Source organism: Fusarium proliferatum (genome assembly GCF_900067095.1).
Source record: "Fusarium proliferatum ET1 genome assembly, contig: FPRO_scaffold001, whole genome shotgun sequence".
In the NCBI taxonomy this organism is placed as follows: domain Eukaryota; kingdom Fungi; phylum Ascomycota; class Sordariomycetes; order Hypocreales; family Nectriaceae; genus Fusarium; species Fusarium proliferatum.
In genome coordinates, this window is record NW_022194790.1 from 3,865,841 (window position 1) to 3,882,685 (window position 16,845).

General features: G+C 48.8%; 4 protein-coding genes across 4 annotated transcripts; 1 reads left to right on the forward strand and 3 right to left on the reverse strand.

Moving 5' to 3' along the window:
• Nucleotides 1–765: 765 nt before the first annotated feature.
• Nucleotides 766–3,386, reverse strand: FPRO_00811 (uncharacterized protein; the record flags this gene model as incomplete). The annotated part of the gene is made up of 5 exons (XM_031222281.1): nucleotides 766–1,626; nucleotides 1,683–1,823; nucleotides 1,878–2,074; nucleotides 2,124–2,259; nucleotides 2,313–3,386. 5 exons carry the CDS (start codon nucleotides 3,384–3,386, stop codon nucleotides 766–768), a joined length of 2,409 nt encoding a protein of 802 aa, XP_031075660.1.
• Nucleotides 3,387–9,452: 6,066 nt separating this feature from the next.
• FPRO_00810 (uncharacterized protein) lies at nucleotides 9,453–13,130 on the forward strand (the record flags this gene model as incomplete). Its single annotated transcript, XM_031222292.1, has 2 exons — nucleotides 9,453–11,992; nucleotides 12,041–13,130. The coding sequence occupies 2 exons, from the start codon at nucleotides 9,453–9,455 to the stop codon at nucleotides 13,128–13,130; spliced, it is 3,630 nt and encodes a 1,209-aa protein (XP_031075661.1).
• Nucleotides 13,131–13,823: 693 nt separating this feature from the next.
• On the reverse strand, nucleotides 13,824–14,483 carry FPRO_00809 (uncharacterized protein; the record flags this gene model as incomplete). Its single annotated transcript, XM_031222303.1, has 1 exon — nucleotides 13,824–14,483. One exon carries the CDS (start codon nucleotides 14,481–14,483, stop codon nucleotides 13,824–13,826), a length of 660 nt encoding a protein of 219 aa, XP_031075662.1.
• A 662-nt stretch (nucleotides 14,484–15,145) lies between these two features.
• Nucleotides 15,146–16,325, reverse strand: FPRO_00808 (uncharacterized protein; the record flags this gene model as incomplete). Its single annotated transcript, XM_031222314.1, has 4 exons — nucleotides 15,146–15,296; nucleotides 15,375–15,678; nucleotides 15,734–15,798; nucleotides 15,850–16,325. The coding sequence occupies 4 exons, from the start codon at nucleotides 16,323–16,325 to the stop codon at nucleotides 15,146–15,148; spliced, it is 996 nt and encodes a 331-aa protein (XP_031075663.1).
• Between the last annotated feature and the right edge of the window lie 520 nt (nucleotides 16,326–16,845).

Below are 16,845 nucleotides of genomic sequence, written 5' to 3' on the forward strand. Positions count from 1 at the left end.
TTTACTTTTTCACTTGTATATCCCTTCATATGCCAATATTTACGCCCCTTCTCCCCAGTTCCAGCTCTAAACTAGGTCCACTGGCGTACCTGATAAACTATGGCCGCAGTTTTCCGAACGTGGGGGACTTTGATGGTCATGTGCTATCTCGAATTGGCACAGATAGTGTGGTTCTGTCAATCAAAGACTTTGCCTCATTTGACTTGGGAAGCCTGGGGAAGAAATTTTCCTTATCTATCGTACTTCACAAGACGTGCTTTTGATGGCAGAAGAACACGGCCCAAGACGGATAGTCATGATATAACTAATGCTGAAATACATTGGATTAGGTAAAGAGATTAAAAAAACATGACTCTAGTCAACTCTGCTAACTCGATGCTTCAATGATGCTCTACTAAGACATCTCTCTTCCCCAGATCTGTACAGCCTACTGTTCGCCCAACAACTGATCTTCATGTGCATTTTTATGTCAGGCAATTGCCTTGAACGGGTATAAACAAATGAAAGCTACCCCATCGGAATAGCTCCTCTCTGACTGGTCGACGGACAGTCATGGCTTAGGCACCTCTCACCCCCTCCCCAGGTACTCCCTCACTTGCGTCCTCTTCCAATTCGCCTTCGCAAGCCGCCTCCTCCGGCCCGGCCCCATAATCGTTGGGCCCACCCCGTTTTTGCTCTTCGCAAGCCCGAAACACCGGCCCGAACTCTAACGGTCTTGCGTTTTGTTTGACGGCTCTCCTCCCATTGATCAACCTTCAAGTCCTCCTAATGCTGGCTACCTGACGCGACCGACTCCCTGGGCGTCATGGGCTCGTCTCGCTGTCGGTAGTTGAGCAATGGTACCGTCAAGCCGTACATCTCGGTTCGTCCCTCCTTGTCATGCTGGTTGATTTCCACGTTTATGCATACGTCAAGTGTTCCGTCGTTGGACCTGCCATGGGATTGTCTCGATGCTGCCTTGTGTGTTGTTCCAGCCTGAAGCTCTCCCCTGTGAAGTACCTTATGGCCATCATTGCCCAGAAAGTTCTGCTCTGATGCCTCTGTCCCGTTCTCGTCAACGCTGCCATTGGGGGCTTCCGGGTTGTTGGGCGAGTTTTCGGTAATCGTTGCAAAGTTCCGGCTTGGCATTGTGCAGTGGTTGTGGTTGGCCGTCTTATTTGAGTCGCCCGGGTCTTTGTTGAACAGATCCAACAGGGTCTCATCCGTCTTAGCATTCAAATGGTGGATCTTGTTCCTCCTGGCCAGGAGGTTTGCTACAGCCGTGGGTGGTGGCTTATTGACAATGGCTGACGAGATAACGTTGACCATGTAACGATGGTCCTCCTCGACCGGAATCTTCAGACTTGGGTTGGAGTAGAAACGACCCAGTGCAGCTAGGTGAACATCACCTCCAAGGATCGTCACACGTATGTTGAACTCGGCAGATATTTTTTGAAGTTCAACCATCAGTTCTCGTCTTTCCTTCTTGTGTGTCCTTGCAGTGTAGTGGTCATCCAGATCATCCAGAAGATCGATGCTACCGTCGAACTGGTTGAACAGACTTCCACCGAGCCCAAAACGTTTGTTGAGGATCTTGATAGGACCCATAACAGGACTGCGGAAGATGTTTTCGAGCCAAGTCAAGCGCTTCATCGCATTGTTTAGCTTATTTGCATTCCGACCCACTGGATCTGTTTACTCACGGGATAGGCAATCGGAATTCCGAGGAGGAGAATCAAGTGTTTGATTGACTCTCCTGACGCTGATGCTGCTTCAAGCTCGGAACGAAGCCTTTGGAAGACCTTTTTGTATGTCTCGGGATAATTGATTTGATGACGAGTGCGCTGTACAGTTCATTAGCACCGAGGCTCACAGAAACAGATCCACATTGAACGAACCTCTACTCGAGCGTCAATACCCAGCAGAGCAATACGGGCACCAAGGCGTGTATAGATGTTGAATGAGCGCTCAGCAACGTATGGGCCTGGGTGGTCGCCGACGATATACTCAGGGGACTCAAACATAGGTGCGACATAGGTATCCATCAGTTGGTTAGGATCGGGTCCTTGGCTCGCTTTCTCGAGGGCGGCATGGTCTATAACAGGTCAAAATGAGTGACTCGAGCACGCAGAAAGCGATCCTACCAGAAGTATAAGTCGACGCAGGAGGTGGCATATGATGCTGGAAGAGCATGTAATATTTATGAGCAGTGCCGCCAATACCACGGAATACATCACACTGCATGAAGTTATCGACATAGGAGCCGAATCCGTCAATGATCTATAGCCAATTAGCAGGGCAATCAGAGAGCCAGAGCCGTTTCCGAAACTCACGTCGTGGTCATCCCAGATATTGATCTGGGGAATCTGCCCGTTGACCCCAGCAAAGGGGGCAGTGTTGTACCATCGAATATAGTTTTTGAGGTAGTAGTCGTCGCATTCTGCTCGCATTGCCTCTGGAAACGGGTACTCTCTACGTTTCTTGGGATTGCTAATATCAGTCCACGGGCGGAGAGGGCCATCAACTCTGATGCCGTCGTTGTAGATCTGGTCACCGCCGCCAACCATTACATGAAAAGGAATCTCGCGGTGCTTTCGTGCCACGTCGTTCCACAGCGCCGGTCCGCTCCAAGCCTCCTCGTCAGTTCCAACACTGAAACCGTTGCACGAGTGGAACATGATACGCATGGACTCGGTCTTCGCAGGAACAAAAAACCTGTTAACTCGGGGCTTGTGCTCGGTGGAGAAGCGTAGTTCGGGCAAAGCATATTCATAGCTGGCCTCTGTAGCTTGAATTGGTACACTGATATCGAAAGCCCAGAAGGTGTTACGCGGATCCGAGTAAAGACATTTCCCGTCAACACGTGCCTCCTCTTGAGCCCCATTTGTCGGTTCTTGACTTGCAGAGCCACCCTCTTGGGGCTGAACAGCTTGCTTCAGAGTCAAGTAAGGCTGGTCCAGGGGAACTTTGCCGCCACCTTCGACGACTATGAGAACGCTCCCATACCATCGTCCCTCATTCATACGACGGTAGTTCAGAAGAGGACCACAGACGATGGTCTTCCCATCAGGGGCGTTATCTCCACGGGCGCCTTGGCCAGCATGGCTCTGGCCTACATTGTCGCCAGCAATGCTTCCATTGATATCAGCGGCAGCGGCGGTGATGGGTCTGTACTTTTCCGTATCACGGTTATCGTCTTCTGGTTCAATGCGGGACTGGTTTAGGAAGTCTGCAAGCTCGCCCACATTACCGGTTGTTTGGTGAGGGTCTCGTGGTGCGCCATCGCCAGTGAGCTGCGAAGCATGCGCAGCATAAGCAGATGATTCCTGGTGTCGCCAGCGGCTGGCCGACGCATAAGGATTTCGATGCGACTCGGTAGTCGTAGGTCTGTCTCCCGAGTCCGACATTTTTGTTGTATGATCGCAATTTGGAGTTGAGCGCTGGTCCTCGGGTTCTTGTCTAGGTATGTAGGTAGATATGGAGGCCTCCAGGTTTTGTTGTGGCACAAGATTGGTTGTCGCAATATGCGATCGACAAATTGACGACGCGGTTTATCGCTGAACGCGACAACAGATAACCGTGGAATTGAAGGCGCAAGACTTGTTTATCATCTGCTAAGTCCAAGAAGATTTTGATATGAAAAGTACAAAAGACAATCTGACGATGTTTCGGACAAAAACTCGAAAATTGTACTGATGGCAGAGAAGGCCAACCTAATAAAAAGAAATGTAAGACACCAAGAATGGTACCTACAGCACAGCTGGATGATGACGCAGGTGCAGCCAGAGCACATTGGTGCAGGGGTTACGGGTAGTTGCGATTGCCTGCCTCGATTTACACTACCAATGAAAGTAGGAAATGTACCGAGCACCTTATGAAAGTGGTAGTACCCCTCAGCCAAGCAGAAGAGAAGATGTACCTCATTATGTTAAACCAACGCTGCTTTGACTCCTTCATCAGCTGGTCGCGACACCAACATCGGTCCATTTTCTTGCTTTCCCAAGCAACAAAGCTCCATTCGAGGCACAAGCTAAATTATACCGAAACTGAGATCAGGGAATTGAATGGGATGAGATGGCGCCAAGAAGATAATCATGTCTCTTATTGGTCTATCGGCTATAGTGGACGTGATCCCTTGGATCATCCATGGGAGAGCCAAGACACCATCTGAAAACCAAGCCCCATTGGGATTTGGTGGTTGTCCCCTAGATTAGCTGGCCAGGTTGTGAACTCTTACCAATAGGCAATGGTTGACGGGGTAATGATCCCCTGTGTGAGTGTTCTGCTTCGCGAATTCTGATGACCCAATGGGTAATCATCAATAGTTATCATTTTCTAAAATTCCCGAGTTTTACGAACGATCTAATACGAATCACTTGACAACGGACGAGCTTCAACACGCTGCCCGCTCAGAGAGGATATGAAACCCAAACAACCCACTCTGAACGCCATCCAATCTTAAGCCCAGAGAGATCTTCGCGGCAGTTCATTGGATTGTGTATCAGATTTTATTATATGCATGATCCACTGACTTAGTAGGTAAGTATGAATTTATAAAATATTTCTGGACGAGCTTCGTTATTCTTTCCATTGTCGTATCTGATCTATTTCATCCCTATAAATTTGTATATCTGTTTAAGCTAGTAATTAAGCATGATAGTACATGACGTCATGGTCGTTGTTGGAAGTGCTTTGGCTACCCTGGAATTGCCTGTCTGCTAACGGTTTCGACGTTTTACCTATATGTGTGTAAACAATATTGATACTTCAGCAAAATAGGTAAGGGCAATTGTGTTCACATCATTACCTCGTTGCATTGGTGTTCTGTTGTTTATTTCTCGAACCACGGCATAGTTATATAACCGGTTCAATTTTTACCTTTGGCTTCTGAATGGATGCCTTGTCTAATGCCTACGGAATTTGGAATGAAACCCAATCATGCATGCTCGGTGTTCCCTATCTGTTTGGCAAGCACAACGCGCCGGCATAAAAACTGCATACTACCTGTACTTAGGTAGGTGCATAGCTTACACAAGAACGCGTCAGATGTAAATGTGTCAAGCCAACCTACTACATACCAGCGTTTATTGGAATTCTAATTATCAAGAAACTGAATATGTGGACTGCAGATTCTACTTAGGTACTCGTTACTCCCGTCCTGAGATGCCTGAATCACCATGAAGGCTGCCAATCGTAGTTAGCCCGGGCTCCACATCACGTATTACATAATCAACCAGCCATCTTATCAACCTCGAATTCTCGTGAAAAATTTCAACCTTTCAACATTTTTCGGTGAATTATTCCCCAAGAGTGTCCAACAACTGGCCACCAACAAGCTGCACCACATTATCATTACGATCCATCCTAGATCATCTCTAGATCACAGCATCATGCTCGTCAGAGAGTTCGAACACGAGGAATGCATCATGCGACTCGTGTGGTTCAACTCGACGTCGTGATAGCACGAGATCTTCAATGCGAGTATCTAGGACTCAACCAAGGTTAGTACCCGTGAAACGGTGAAGTGCAGTCGAACTGCGAACGGCATTAGTGTGTACAGCAATTGAGCTCTTCAATGCTCGCCTTGCTGAAGGAAACTTTATCGTGCCAAGATTGCTATTCCCCTACTATTACCAAACACCTCTGCTCTTGTAATCCCACGGACACTGGTGCATGAAGATAGGGGTACATGCCACTATATGTCCCATGTCATTGTCAACAAGTGAAACTTTCCAAGAGAACTACATAGGTTTTAGAAAGGGCGTTTGTAAGGTCAGCCGTATGCCGAGATGGCTGTGAATGAGAATGCCACGCGGGAGAGACTGCCAAGTCTGAGACCATGAACCCTTAATTTGCCAAGTCGCCTCTGCTGTTCCGAGGGTAGAACGGCAGCGGGGTCAATTGATAGGTACGCCGCGTATTGAGTAATACTCTTGAGCCAAGTCAGACAGGCCTTGGTGGGTGGCCATCAAAATGATGAGAATTCCTAATCACCACACGCTTCGGTCTTGGTATTAGTAGGAACATGCGGTGGAAGAGAGGACGACGCCACGTTAGGGGTTGTCCTTGTTGTAAAGCACCAATGCACGGGGTGGTTGGTGCCCACAGGCCCATCAAGTTAAAACTCTGTTTCCCTCGGATTCAGCCGACCAGGGATTCTCATAAGCGCATGTGTTATTCTTATGAGCGTCTGGCTTGCAGGTAGTAGTTGTCCATCTCCTCGGATCAATTGCCCATCAAGGAAATAGCCAGATCCAGCTGAGGGAATCGGGCTACCAAGAGAGCCAGCCGTATTCCGGAGTTGAACAGCATGATGCAGCAAGGGAAATCGAATTGAAGGTTATTATTGCGATGCTGTGATTCCGACTATTTCACACTGTAACCTGCAGTAGTAGTCAGATACTGCTTTACAGCCACAGCCGCAGCCGAGTCGCAGTAAGCACAAGAATAAACTGGGGTTGATAACATGGAGAGTTCTCGTCACCGCCACATTGATATACCCAGATCATAGATGTTCCCAGCGGAAGAGTAGACCAATGGGCTCACCACGTGCCGGTGTATAGAGCAATCTTTATTAGTTATCACCGCATATCAAATGTGAAAAGTTGACCTTCAGCCCTTAGTGTCGACATCCATGTTTAATGATGGGTTAGCGATAATGGTCGAGCGGGAGACAAATTCCCCTGACAGTGAGACAAGACGACTCGAAGAGAAATATTTTGGTGGAACAACCCCCCCCCAACAGCGCTTGTTCTCAGCTGTGAAATTACCATGTGCCGGATCAGTATTTGGTGTGGTCATTGAGCATTTAGCATATAGTGTCTAAGCCTGATTAAGTAAGACACCTTAATCATATTAAGGAACGTCATTAACACGTTATACCTTATTGACAATGGATACATTGAGGTACTTTGGGTGGGGGGCCAGAGAAATGAGCTCTCCTTTGTATAATGTCCATGGACGGACAAAAGGACCCCTTGCTCGGAGTATGAGCCTTCCGAAATCCGTATCTTATCAGTTTGTGAATATGTATGTACTCGATGATGAGCCAACCAATGATAAATTTACTGAACATGTACGGAGTAAACAAGTCGGGAATGCTGAACTACTGGGGAAACGGCTTTCGAGACTGGTCATATAACAAGCGACTAAAAGAGGTCTATGTTATGGCCGGCGGGTACGGATGATGATGAGCGAATTGATTGGATTCGTTGCCGCTTTTAAGGGCGGCTGTATTGTTCAGTTCTGGCCCAGCTGATACTGAAGTGATTTCTCCATTGATAATACGATTTGAAGTCTGTTCTGCCATTGTATAAGCTTATGGACTTCCTTCCCTTATCAGTTGGAGCTGTCCGTGTGGTCCACAATCTCGGCCATGTCCAGAGATTCCACTTCTGAGGATTTTTCTTCTTCTTAGCTCTGCTTAACTTTGCACATGTCAAGTTCATCGATCTGATGTCTTGGAAAGGAATCACGAACCATGGTATCGATATAAGATTGTCTACATACCTGACCCTAGCTATCAGTACGCATCCTTCAGTAGAAAGCTGTAGATCTCAACCCCAGATAAAGCCCGTTGCTGTGTCCATCTCAGCCACTGCTTCCGTGTACTATGTAAGACCACCAGAGTCAGCCTCAACGGTATAGCTCCACTGTCGGTTGTCATGGCCCTGGCTCAGTCATATCCACCAACTAAAACCTCAGCCCAACAGCGGTTGACTGACAAATTCATGGCAAGCCCAGACTATTTCCCATTTCGCGCTTAGCTGGCGGCAACAATATGAGTTACGGGGGCTCTATTACTTTGAATCGTCGATCTTGACTTACCCTCTATAGTGAGGAAAGCTTGATAGCATGTCACTGAAATACTTGGGAAAAAAACATGTATGTACTCGAAACATCCGTTTCAGAGACTCGAGGATGATAATACAGGATCCTGCAATGCTTCTTATAGAAACTAGCCACTCGCCAGTAAAAGCGGGATACATGTGATCATTTCGAGGCGTGTCATCAATTTGTAATGAGACACCAGTTCTACGCCTCCTCCACCGCCATCGGGAGGTTCCTCGTGGGGATAAATTAGCCATGTTATAGCTAGGTCATGGATAGCAGTGAGACCGCAAACATGGCACAGATCGGAATAAACTTGGATCGTGATGATCGAAGCATGTTGTTATGAGCTACATGGTGCATCTCACTGCATCTCATTGCTTCGTTGTCAATGCCTACAGGGCATTTGGGGGTGGCATTCGGTTCTGTCTGCCCATCCGTGCCTTTTCAGCTCTGTTATACCGCCAGGCTTTGCACCCCTGGCTTTGGTATAGAGGTCAAGTGTGGCAGAGCAACGAATCGTATCTCCTCGACATGAGGACAGCGCACTAGCTATCCTGCAGGCTGTTCATTGTGCCTTGATTTCATGCGAGTCTTCTTTCAGTAGTCCTGGATACGCTTATTAAACTTGCGCCTTAGACAACCCATGATAGCGGGCGCACTGTTGTCGGACGTTTCACCGGGTCTGTTTTGTGTGATGTGATTCAATGTTCTAGGTTGTTTCCCGAAAGATTGGAATTCAATGACACAAGAAACAAAAGAAGAAAGCGCCCTGACCCCATTGTCTTATCAATGACGTTTTGTTCATTTCGCCGGCGTTGATCGAAATTGGATACTCATTAATTCTTTCAAATAATTCATCTGCCAACAGAAGAAGCTGCACCGAATGTTTTGTATCAGTGGAGCCACCTCCACCCGAGATCAATTTCGAAATCTATACAGAGTACATCCTCAATCATAGTAGCATACGCCCTGTCAGGATAGATGAGAGAGAGAAAGAGACAGACGGGAGAAAAAAGACCAATAAAACATTTCATCTCTCATTCCGTGCGCGACCCCGTTCTGACAACAGCGCGTCGCCCCTCTGGGCATAGCCTCATTTTCCATGGTTCAGCCTGGTACGAGGCCAACCGCACGGAGACTTCGGACTCTTCAAGTCGCTTCTTTAGGGGGGCACCCTGTCAATCACCACCTACCTCCTCCGTCTTGCCGTCCCCCCCGGCTAGTCCGTGGCGATCCATCAATCCTGTGGTGTGGAGGTTGCAGGCTGCAGCACGCTAGCAGACGCCCAGGTACTCTACGGTACAGTACGAGCCCAGGCGAGGCCGGACAGTTCACTTCGCAGTTCTCAGTTTGCCTATGGTAACCTTGAGAAAGCCTCGTCTTTCTTTCTTCCAAACCACCTCGAACATTCTCCTCCGCATTGCAACCCCATACCTTTGCTCCTATAACCCTCATTCCTCTGCCGGACAGAGTAGCGTCAAATAATGGTGATTTGAGATCAGAATTATCTGCTTTGTTGATTTTTTAATACGGTCGGGTTTCCAACAAGAGGAGCACCAGCCTGCGGGACGCTTCTCTCGTTGAGAGCTGCCTGATTTTTTCTATCGTTTTGTCATGAGATGGGAAGCTCAACTGTGATCATGGCTCCGGCCGTGGACACGACGTCTTCCTTCCCGCGGTCTCACTCTAGTCCTGATCTAGAACTTCTCTCGCTATCATCCCTCGATAAATCCCCCCCAACTCAATCACCGCACCACCAGAGCGTTTCCGACCTTCAGTCAATACCCAGTTTCGATCTTCCCACATTCAATGTCGAGTTCAACCTCGATACAACTGTTTTCCTCGGAGGGGAACAAGCTGGCAAGACGGCACCGGCGCCAACCCCTTCTGTCGTTGAAACAAGAGAGGTTCCAGAGGAGCCCTCACGCACCAGACATGCCCGAAAAAGAACAAGCTCGCTCATAGATACACGCGGTTGGCTCTCAAGCTCCAAGAGCACAACAGATCTTCACGAAGAACCTCCTCGACCGACGACTTCTGCTGGCGACAAGAAATTTGGCGATGGATCGATTGGAGACTTGAAACCCCTACAGAGAACGATGACAAAATCAGGATCTTTCGCAAACTTTGCCAAGCGGTCATGGAGACCTTCTCGCTCCCCGTCACCCATGAAGAATGCAGACTCTGCCAAGGACAACGAGGACTCATCTGGGCGTAATCGATCCGAGAGCACTACATCAGTCAAGCTTGCAAAGACTCGTAAACGCCCTGGTCTGACCGTCGAGCAGGCAGACAAGAACAAGTCGACTGATTCACTCAAATCTGCTGGTCCCAAAGCCTTTTCACGAGCGAGCGGCTACTTTTCAAAGCTCAAATCAAAACAAGCTGGCTTGTCAAAGCTCAATACCAGCACCGACTCGGACAACAGCTGCGCTTCTTCGGCGACGAGTCTCGCAGCGCCAGCTTCGATAATCGCTGCGGAAGAACGTACGCCGCAATCTTCCACCTGCGACACCACCTCTGCCACAACCGTGACCGATGAATCGTCCTCCATCGAGATGCCACCTCCACAAAGAGATGTCCTTTGGTCGTCTTTCAAGGCCATTGACATGGATTTCAAGGGATTCCTTGCCAAGAGCACAGCCCAGCGAATGTCGCAGGTTCAAACACAGCTTCTCCCATTCCTGCGAAACACGATGAATCATGAGTCCACCAAGAAGCTCTACCCCGAAGATGTCGATCGAAGGGCGACAATTTTGAACAAATGGTGGATTGCAATCCTGGAAATGCTGGACGGTCAGGCGCCCCAGCCTGTCCCTGGTGTTGATCGTCCGGTTCTTTTTGATGCCGCGACACTTCTCATGACGCGACACGAATGGCGACAAGCTACATCATACTTCCTACCACTCATCAACCGATCTCCGGCTGAGCGCGTTCGAGCGCGATCTCTGACCACCTCTTCCGCCTCTTCTGTCACATCGAGCCAAGCGGCTTTCTTAGAAGAGTCAGCCGAACACAATGTCAGGACCATGTTTGTTTCCAACTTGGTCAAGCAAATGGCTTTTTTAGTTGAAAAACTCTCGCTCCGTCATGCCCCAGTGAGCCTGGTTAACTTTGCTGGAAAGGCTTGCGCCTACGCATTTTTCTTCGCTCCCGGCGTTGCAGATATCCTGATCAGACTCTGGGGACTTTCCCCTGAACTCATTCGACGAGTAGCTGACGAGCTTGGTCTTCCGAGAAAGAACAAAGGCGAGAGCGATGATATTGCTGCTTTGTTCCCTCCAACTATTGGCGTATTCGCCTGGACATCACCAAAGAGTATGTGGGATGGCCTTAAGAAGGTTCCCAGATTGCCTATGCTGGTGTCTAGAATTCCTTGGACAGGTCCCTGGGCGGCTCGCTGGAAAGGCCGAGACACTGATGTTTTTTTCATCTTTTGCAAATATTTCCATATACTCTCTGAGCAATTCATGCCCCCTGGACTGCCTCTCCTCGAAAAGGCTAGGTCTCCCGCATTTGCTCTTGTTCAAGCTCAGCTTCTTTACGTTCTGGATACAACAGTCCACCGTCAGTCTCCAATGGACGGTGGCTTTACTCCTCCTGCGATGGACTCCATGTCGGGTGCTGATGCCGCAATGGCTCTGCCGCTCCCTGTGAGCAACGTTATGAGAGGCATGTCCGAAAACAGATGCATCATGCTGTTGAAAGACTTCCTTTCAGATGAATCAATCGAGATCGCCGGCGCTCGTCACACATTTGCGGAGACCTTTGCAACCATGATGAAAGCCGCGACTCGGAAGGTGTCGAAATACAACCATCCTGCTTGTTTCACTCTGTGCGACTTCTTGGAGGAAGTTCTCGTGCTCTATAGCGAGTTTGAGGATCCTGACTGCTCGAATAGCTATCTTGACTGGGCATTTTGGTTTGACGTTTGCCAGAAAGTCATGAGCTCTTTCAACACCATGTCTGAGATTCGAATGCTGGCCTTGGTGTACTCCATCTGGGATGCCATTTCCAAGGACCCCGTTCGCAAATTGGCCGTATGCAAGGACTGGCTCCTCACGGAGGAGACTTTTAATGAGTTCTTCAACCACTGGTGCCCAATGGTTCGGGCTTACTACCAGCGTTTGCTGTGCTGGCGCATGTGCCGAGATACGGGAACGCTGGATGAAGTCGATGGGTATGGCGCCCTCGCCTCGCTTTTGTGATGCTTGCTAACTCGGAATAGCCAAATCTTCGCTCTTGTAGCTGAGCGACTTCAGACGACGTGGTCTCACTATTTGCATGTAAAGCACACCGCCGAACAAGAACAGCGAATCCCCCCTTCAACTGCACCCGTGAACCCCGCACCCGGTAAACGTTTTATGATCATTCGCCAAGAGATTAATGTTCCCCAGCCTGGACTATATATGGGTAGCTTTGATTCCTTCGCGAAACTTCCTAACAGCGAAACAAGCGTTCTGAATGGCCTGCCTCCTGACCCGTCTAGGAATGACGGAAGGAAACGATGGTCACTATTAGGAAAAGTCCTTTCTCTTGGTGGTAATACGGGTGCAGGCGCTGGTTGGGACGATGATTTCCAGACTGTCCGTCGTGAGACAGCAGAGTCTCGTTCTTCCGGTGTTGCTCAAACGAATAGAAACCCTAATGTTAATCATAACAAGGGCCGTCCATCTGAAGATGACTCCTTGTATTCCCAGCCAACCTACGAGGAGCCAAAGTATGTATTCAAGTTTATTCTTGCTTGGCAACAACAGGCAGCACCTCTTCGAGATCGTTTCCTGACTCGCCCTCGACTTCCCGGCCCAGCACAGACTCGCATTAGTGGACCTTTACGAGTCAACGGTTTTACTGTGCCAGCTGGATATGCGGCGCCAACACGCAAGTTCTCTGGCAGCCCCCAGCAAGGACTCATCGATAATGCCAGGAACGCAAATTCACTGAGCCCAACTGATGAGAAAAATGGACCTCCAAGTTGGAAGCTTGAGGTCACGCTTCCGAGCCTGAGTGACCAATCCCCTCAAACACCCAGTATCAAAGCCAGCCCCTCGCCTTCACCATCGCCGTCACCGTCACCGGCACCGTCGCCCAACTCGAACACTGGGTCTTTCACAGATGCTGTGGTGGATCCTGTTAAGCCAGTCGGCCTGTACGTCAAAAATTCCGTCTATACTGGGCGCTCGCTCGCCGAGTGGGCGCAGGTTGTTTTTGAGTGCAACAATTTTGTTGAGCGTCGTCGCGATGAGGGAATGGAAAACCTTGGCGACGTTGAGATACCCATCCTTGGAGTGGAGGGCTTCCGTAAGGTTGGCGGCTAGAGGCTGTGACACCCGAGACAAGCTCATTTTCCAAGCACTTTACACATTATGCAATACGTTCTTTCACACTCATGATTCCCTTGCCTTATTGCATGTGTTCACTATGAGCATGACCATATTTGCTTTCGCACAAACATACATCACTGAGGTGATTTCACGGCTTCTTTGCATACAACCGGTCCCAGGGGCTTAGATTTGCGATATGAGAGGCCTGGTATGGATTCAGGTCGCTCTGAGTGAACTTCTCATTTGTTGGAGATTTTCAACGATACTTGTATATGGCATCCAATTTTAAGGCGTTATCGAGCAACAACCGGTCTGTTTTGCTTCTTTTTGTTACATATATCATATATTAGTCTGCCATAGGGGCACACGTTGGGACGGGTCTTTGTTGGGCAAGCGGATAGGTGATCACGGATGGAGTAGGACTGCATGCAATTCAAAGTTCATAGCCATCGTGGCCACAGCACAGGTTCTGGGCGATGGGCCACTGAGCGTGATCTCTTGTGTATATACCAAATTGGTTGAGGCTGAGGTTGAATACAGAAGCTGTGTCTTCTGCTTTGGAGCATTATAATGATAATGGCGTTAATGACATTGCGTGTCTTCGAGCGCAGCTATAAACAATACGTGCAACAATTGTCGATGTGTATTGTGCTATTCTCCTATGGTTGTCATACTTTCATTTGCAACTCACTCCCAGCCAGCCATTAGCTCTGCCTTCACCTCAGCAACCTGTGGCTTGAGCGCCTCATACCTCTTGAGTGCATCACCTCTTAGGTAGTCCTCACGCCTGGTATAATAACCATCAAACGATGGCTTCCCATCGTCGACAGTTACCCAACTCTGACGACTCTGCGTATAAATGTGAACATCCGGCTGGATGTCCCAGGGCCTGTCCAAGGTACCAACACGAACATATGACAGATGAGGCCCAGCATCTGCGTAGAAATTCCAAAGACCAGTGTGGCACACAGGACACCCGACAAGAGTCTGTCCCACGCCAGATGCTGTAGGAAGACACACAGACGAGGGTTCGGCTTCGGGGCGAGGATCACGTGTAGTTGACTCAGCGGATGTAAGCCGTGCAAAGGCGGGCTGAACAGCAGCGGGGATAGGGTCCGGGGCGGAACAAGAACCAACGATAGTGGGGGATGCTGGACAGAGAAGAGTCAAGGCGGTGGACTCTACGATGGCATTGAGGGCGCAAATAGAGCCTGTCTGACGCTGGCAGGTAGTACAGTAACAGCAATGAACTATGAGGGGGTGAAGAGCAAGTTGGTAACGGATAAGACCGCAAGCGCAGCCGCCGGTGAGGGGTAGAATGTCTTTGCGTTGGGAGTAGTGAGCCATAGTGCTGGTGTTGAAGAAGCGAAAAGGTGAGAGAGGAGACAGAGAGGCCTCAAGGGGCTTACAAAGGAGAAGGGCAGAGCCAGGGCTCAGTAACTGGCCAATAGTGGAATTATTAACGAAAAGAGACAATATTCGTGCGGCATTGTCCTCGTTTTAATTCACTCTTCTTAAGTGAATAAGACCATGTCGAACGAAAGCGGGGTGATGGGAGCTGGCCAGTGAGAGTGAACGGGACGGCCTAATTAGGAAATTTACCAAAGGACTCATTAGCGATAGGACACAATACACAGGCTACCTAGGAGAGGAAAGAAAACTTAAGACCTTGACCCTAAGCGATACAAAATGCTTAGGTAAATAGCCCAAACTTGGTGGACTCTTTGCTAAGTTTATTTTGATATCCTATATTAAGGTCCGGTGTTTTCTTGCTTCCTGAGGGACAGTACATAGCGCTTATGAAGGTGACGAGGAATTTATTCGTGCGAGATACGATTCCAAGGGAAAATAGGCAGTGCTGCTATAATGATACATGATGACTAGGCTGTCTATGGTATTTCCCTCATTTCCCCTGTGGCTCTTTTATTCTCTGTGATCGGGTTCGGAACAAATGTCTAGGAATCAGCACCATTTGCCACGCAGGGAATCAACATCAGTCTGAATATTGGTTAGTATCGAGCTTCAACCGACAGGCTTCGAAAACCACTGTTCCCGTCATCTCCACTGTCTTCATCTTCCAGAATGGCTTTGTCATTACTGCCCATGTACGCCGTCATGTCAATCTTGCATGCTTGGCCCACGAGCATGTCCATATGGCGGCTAGACAATATCAAGTATAGTCGTTGATAGCACGCCGAAAGGATACTTGAAAATGGGCTCCGTTGAAAAGGTGCGCACCAGTAGTGAGGGTGATGCTCTCCAAATGTAAGCCTTTCGACTTGTTTAAACAGGCGATGCAATCTTGACACGCTGCCTCGATATCCAAGTTGGTCGGCATTCAACGAGGGCATGAAGAAAGAATCTATCTCAAGGTCTTGTGTTGCTTGGATGAACTTTTCGGGGATGCCATCTGCAAGGTTCACAGCAGAGCAAGGGCCGGTATGCCAACAGAGTGGGCGTTTGGCGAGAATCTTGATTGCTATCTCCTTGCCTTCTGCATGGAAGACTTGGAGTATCTTGACGCGGTGTTGAGTAATAGGATCTGATAGACTCGGGATTAGATAATTGTGGCCAGATCGAAAGTCGTCTTAACTTACCGATCAAAGGAATCAGTCTGAAAGTTTCCAAGTTGTTCAGCCGAGTATTTCTATCGATCAACAAGCTGCCGAACTCGTCGACGTGGCATTTTTCGGCGATGTCCTGAAGCATCTACTCGACTGCGCCCTGGCATCCGAGCTCCCAAGCCACGAATAGATTCTTGCTGTATGCCTGCATCTTATTACTGCGCTGGCACATGCTCTTGAGCCTTTCGTACCAAGCTGTCGCCATAGGCCGCAGCGTCTTGGTCATGTCGTATTTGTTGGTCAAGACGCAGATGTTGTAGAGCTCTTGAGGCTTTAGGTTCAAAGGCGCATGGCCGAAGTTTGCATGTACGACGTCCATTAGAACAACAAAAGCTTCTGGATCATTCTCGGGAAGCTTCACTTCCCAACGATGCAGGTCGTTGGCGGGCTTGGAGTCGCTGAAGTGGCCCCTGAGCATGGCGCGGAAGACCTTGGAGGCACGGCAGAGCGCGTTGGAGTCAACGTGAAGGATTTTAGAAGATGAAACGGAACCGAAAGCCAGCCAGAGATCTCCACTGCCATCGAAAACGATGGTATTGGGCGACGATGCACCAGGCGATGTCATGGCGAGCTTCGCGTGCGTATTCAGGGCGTGCTAACAGGAGGCCTTGAGGGAGTGAAGATGAGGGGGTCAAGGAAGGAAGAGCAAAACAAAAAAAGAAGATCAGAGAAGCAATGTACGTAATGCTTTCAGTTTCAACAGTGCAATTTGTTGGCAGTTAGCAGTGTCAGCAGCAGTGGCAAGGCTTTTGACATTCACCTTTGGGCATTAGTGAACTGACTACTATACCTTAAAGAGGCGGTACGTGGTTATAATTGTCTTGTTTTCACACATACATGCAGTGGAATAGGACCAAATGGGGTATTTAGAAAGACTTTGGCTCATTCTGGCACAAACTTGGTATGTAGCCACCCTCTTCTGATATTCTACAGCTCATACTTGGCTGGATCTGGTTGCTAGTGCTAACATGAAGAAATCTCCCTTTCAAAATAATAATGACGATAAACCTCCAGCAGGACCTAAGCTCTCCTTGTGTTCATCCTACATCAATATGAGGAGAAGATGCTTGTCAAATAAGACACAC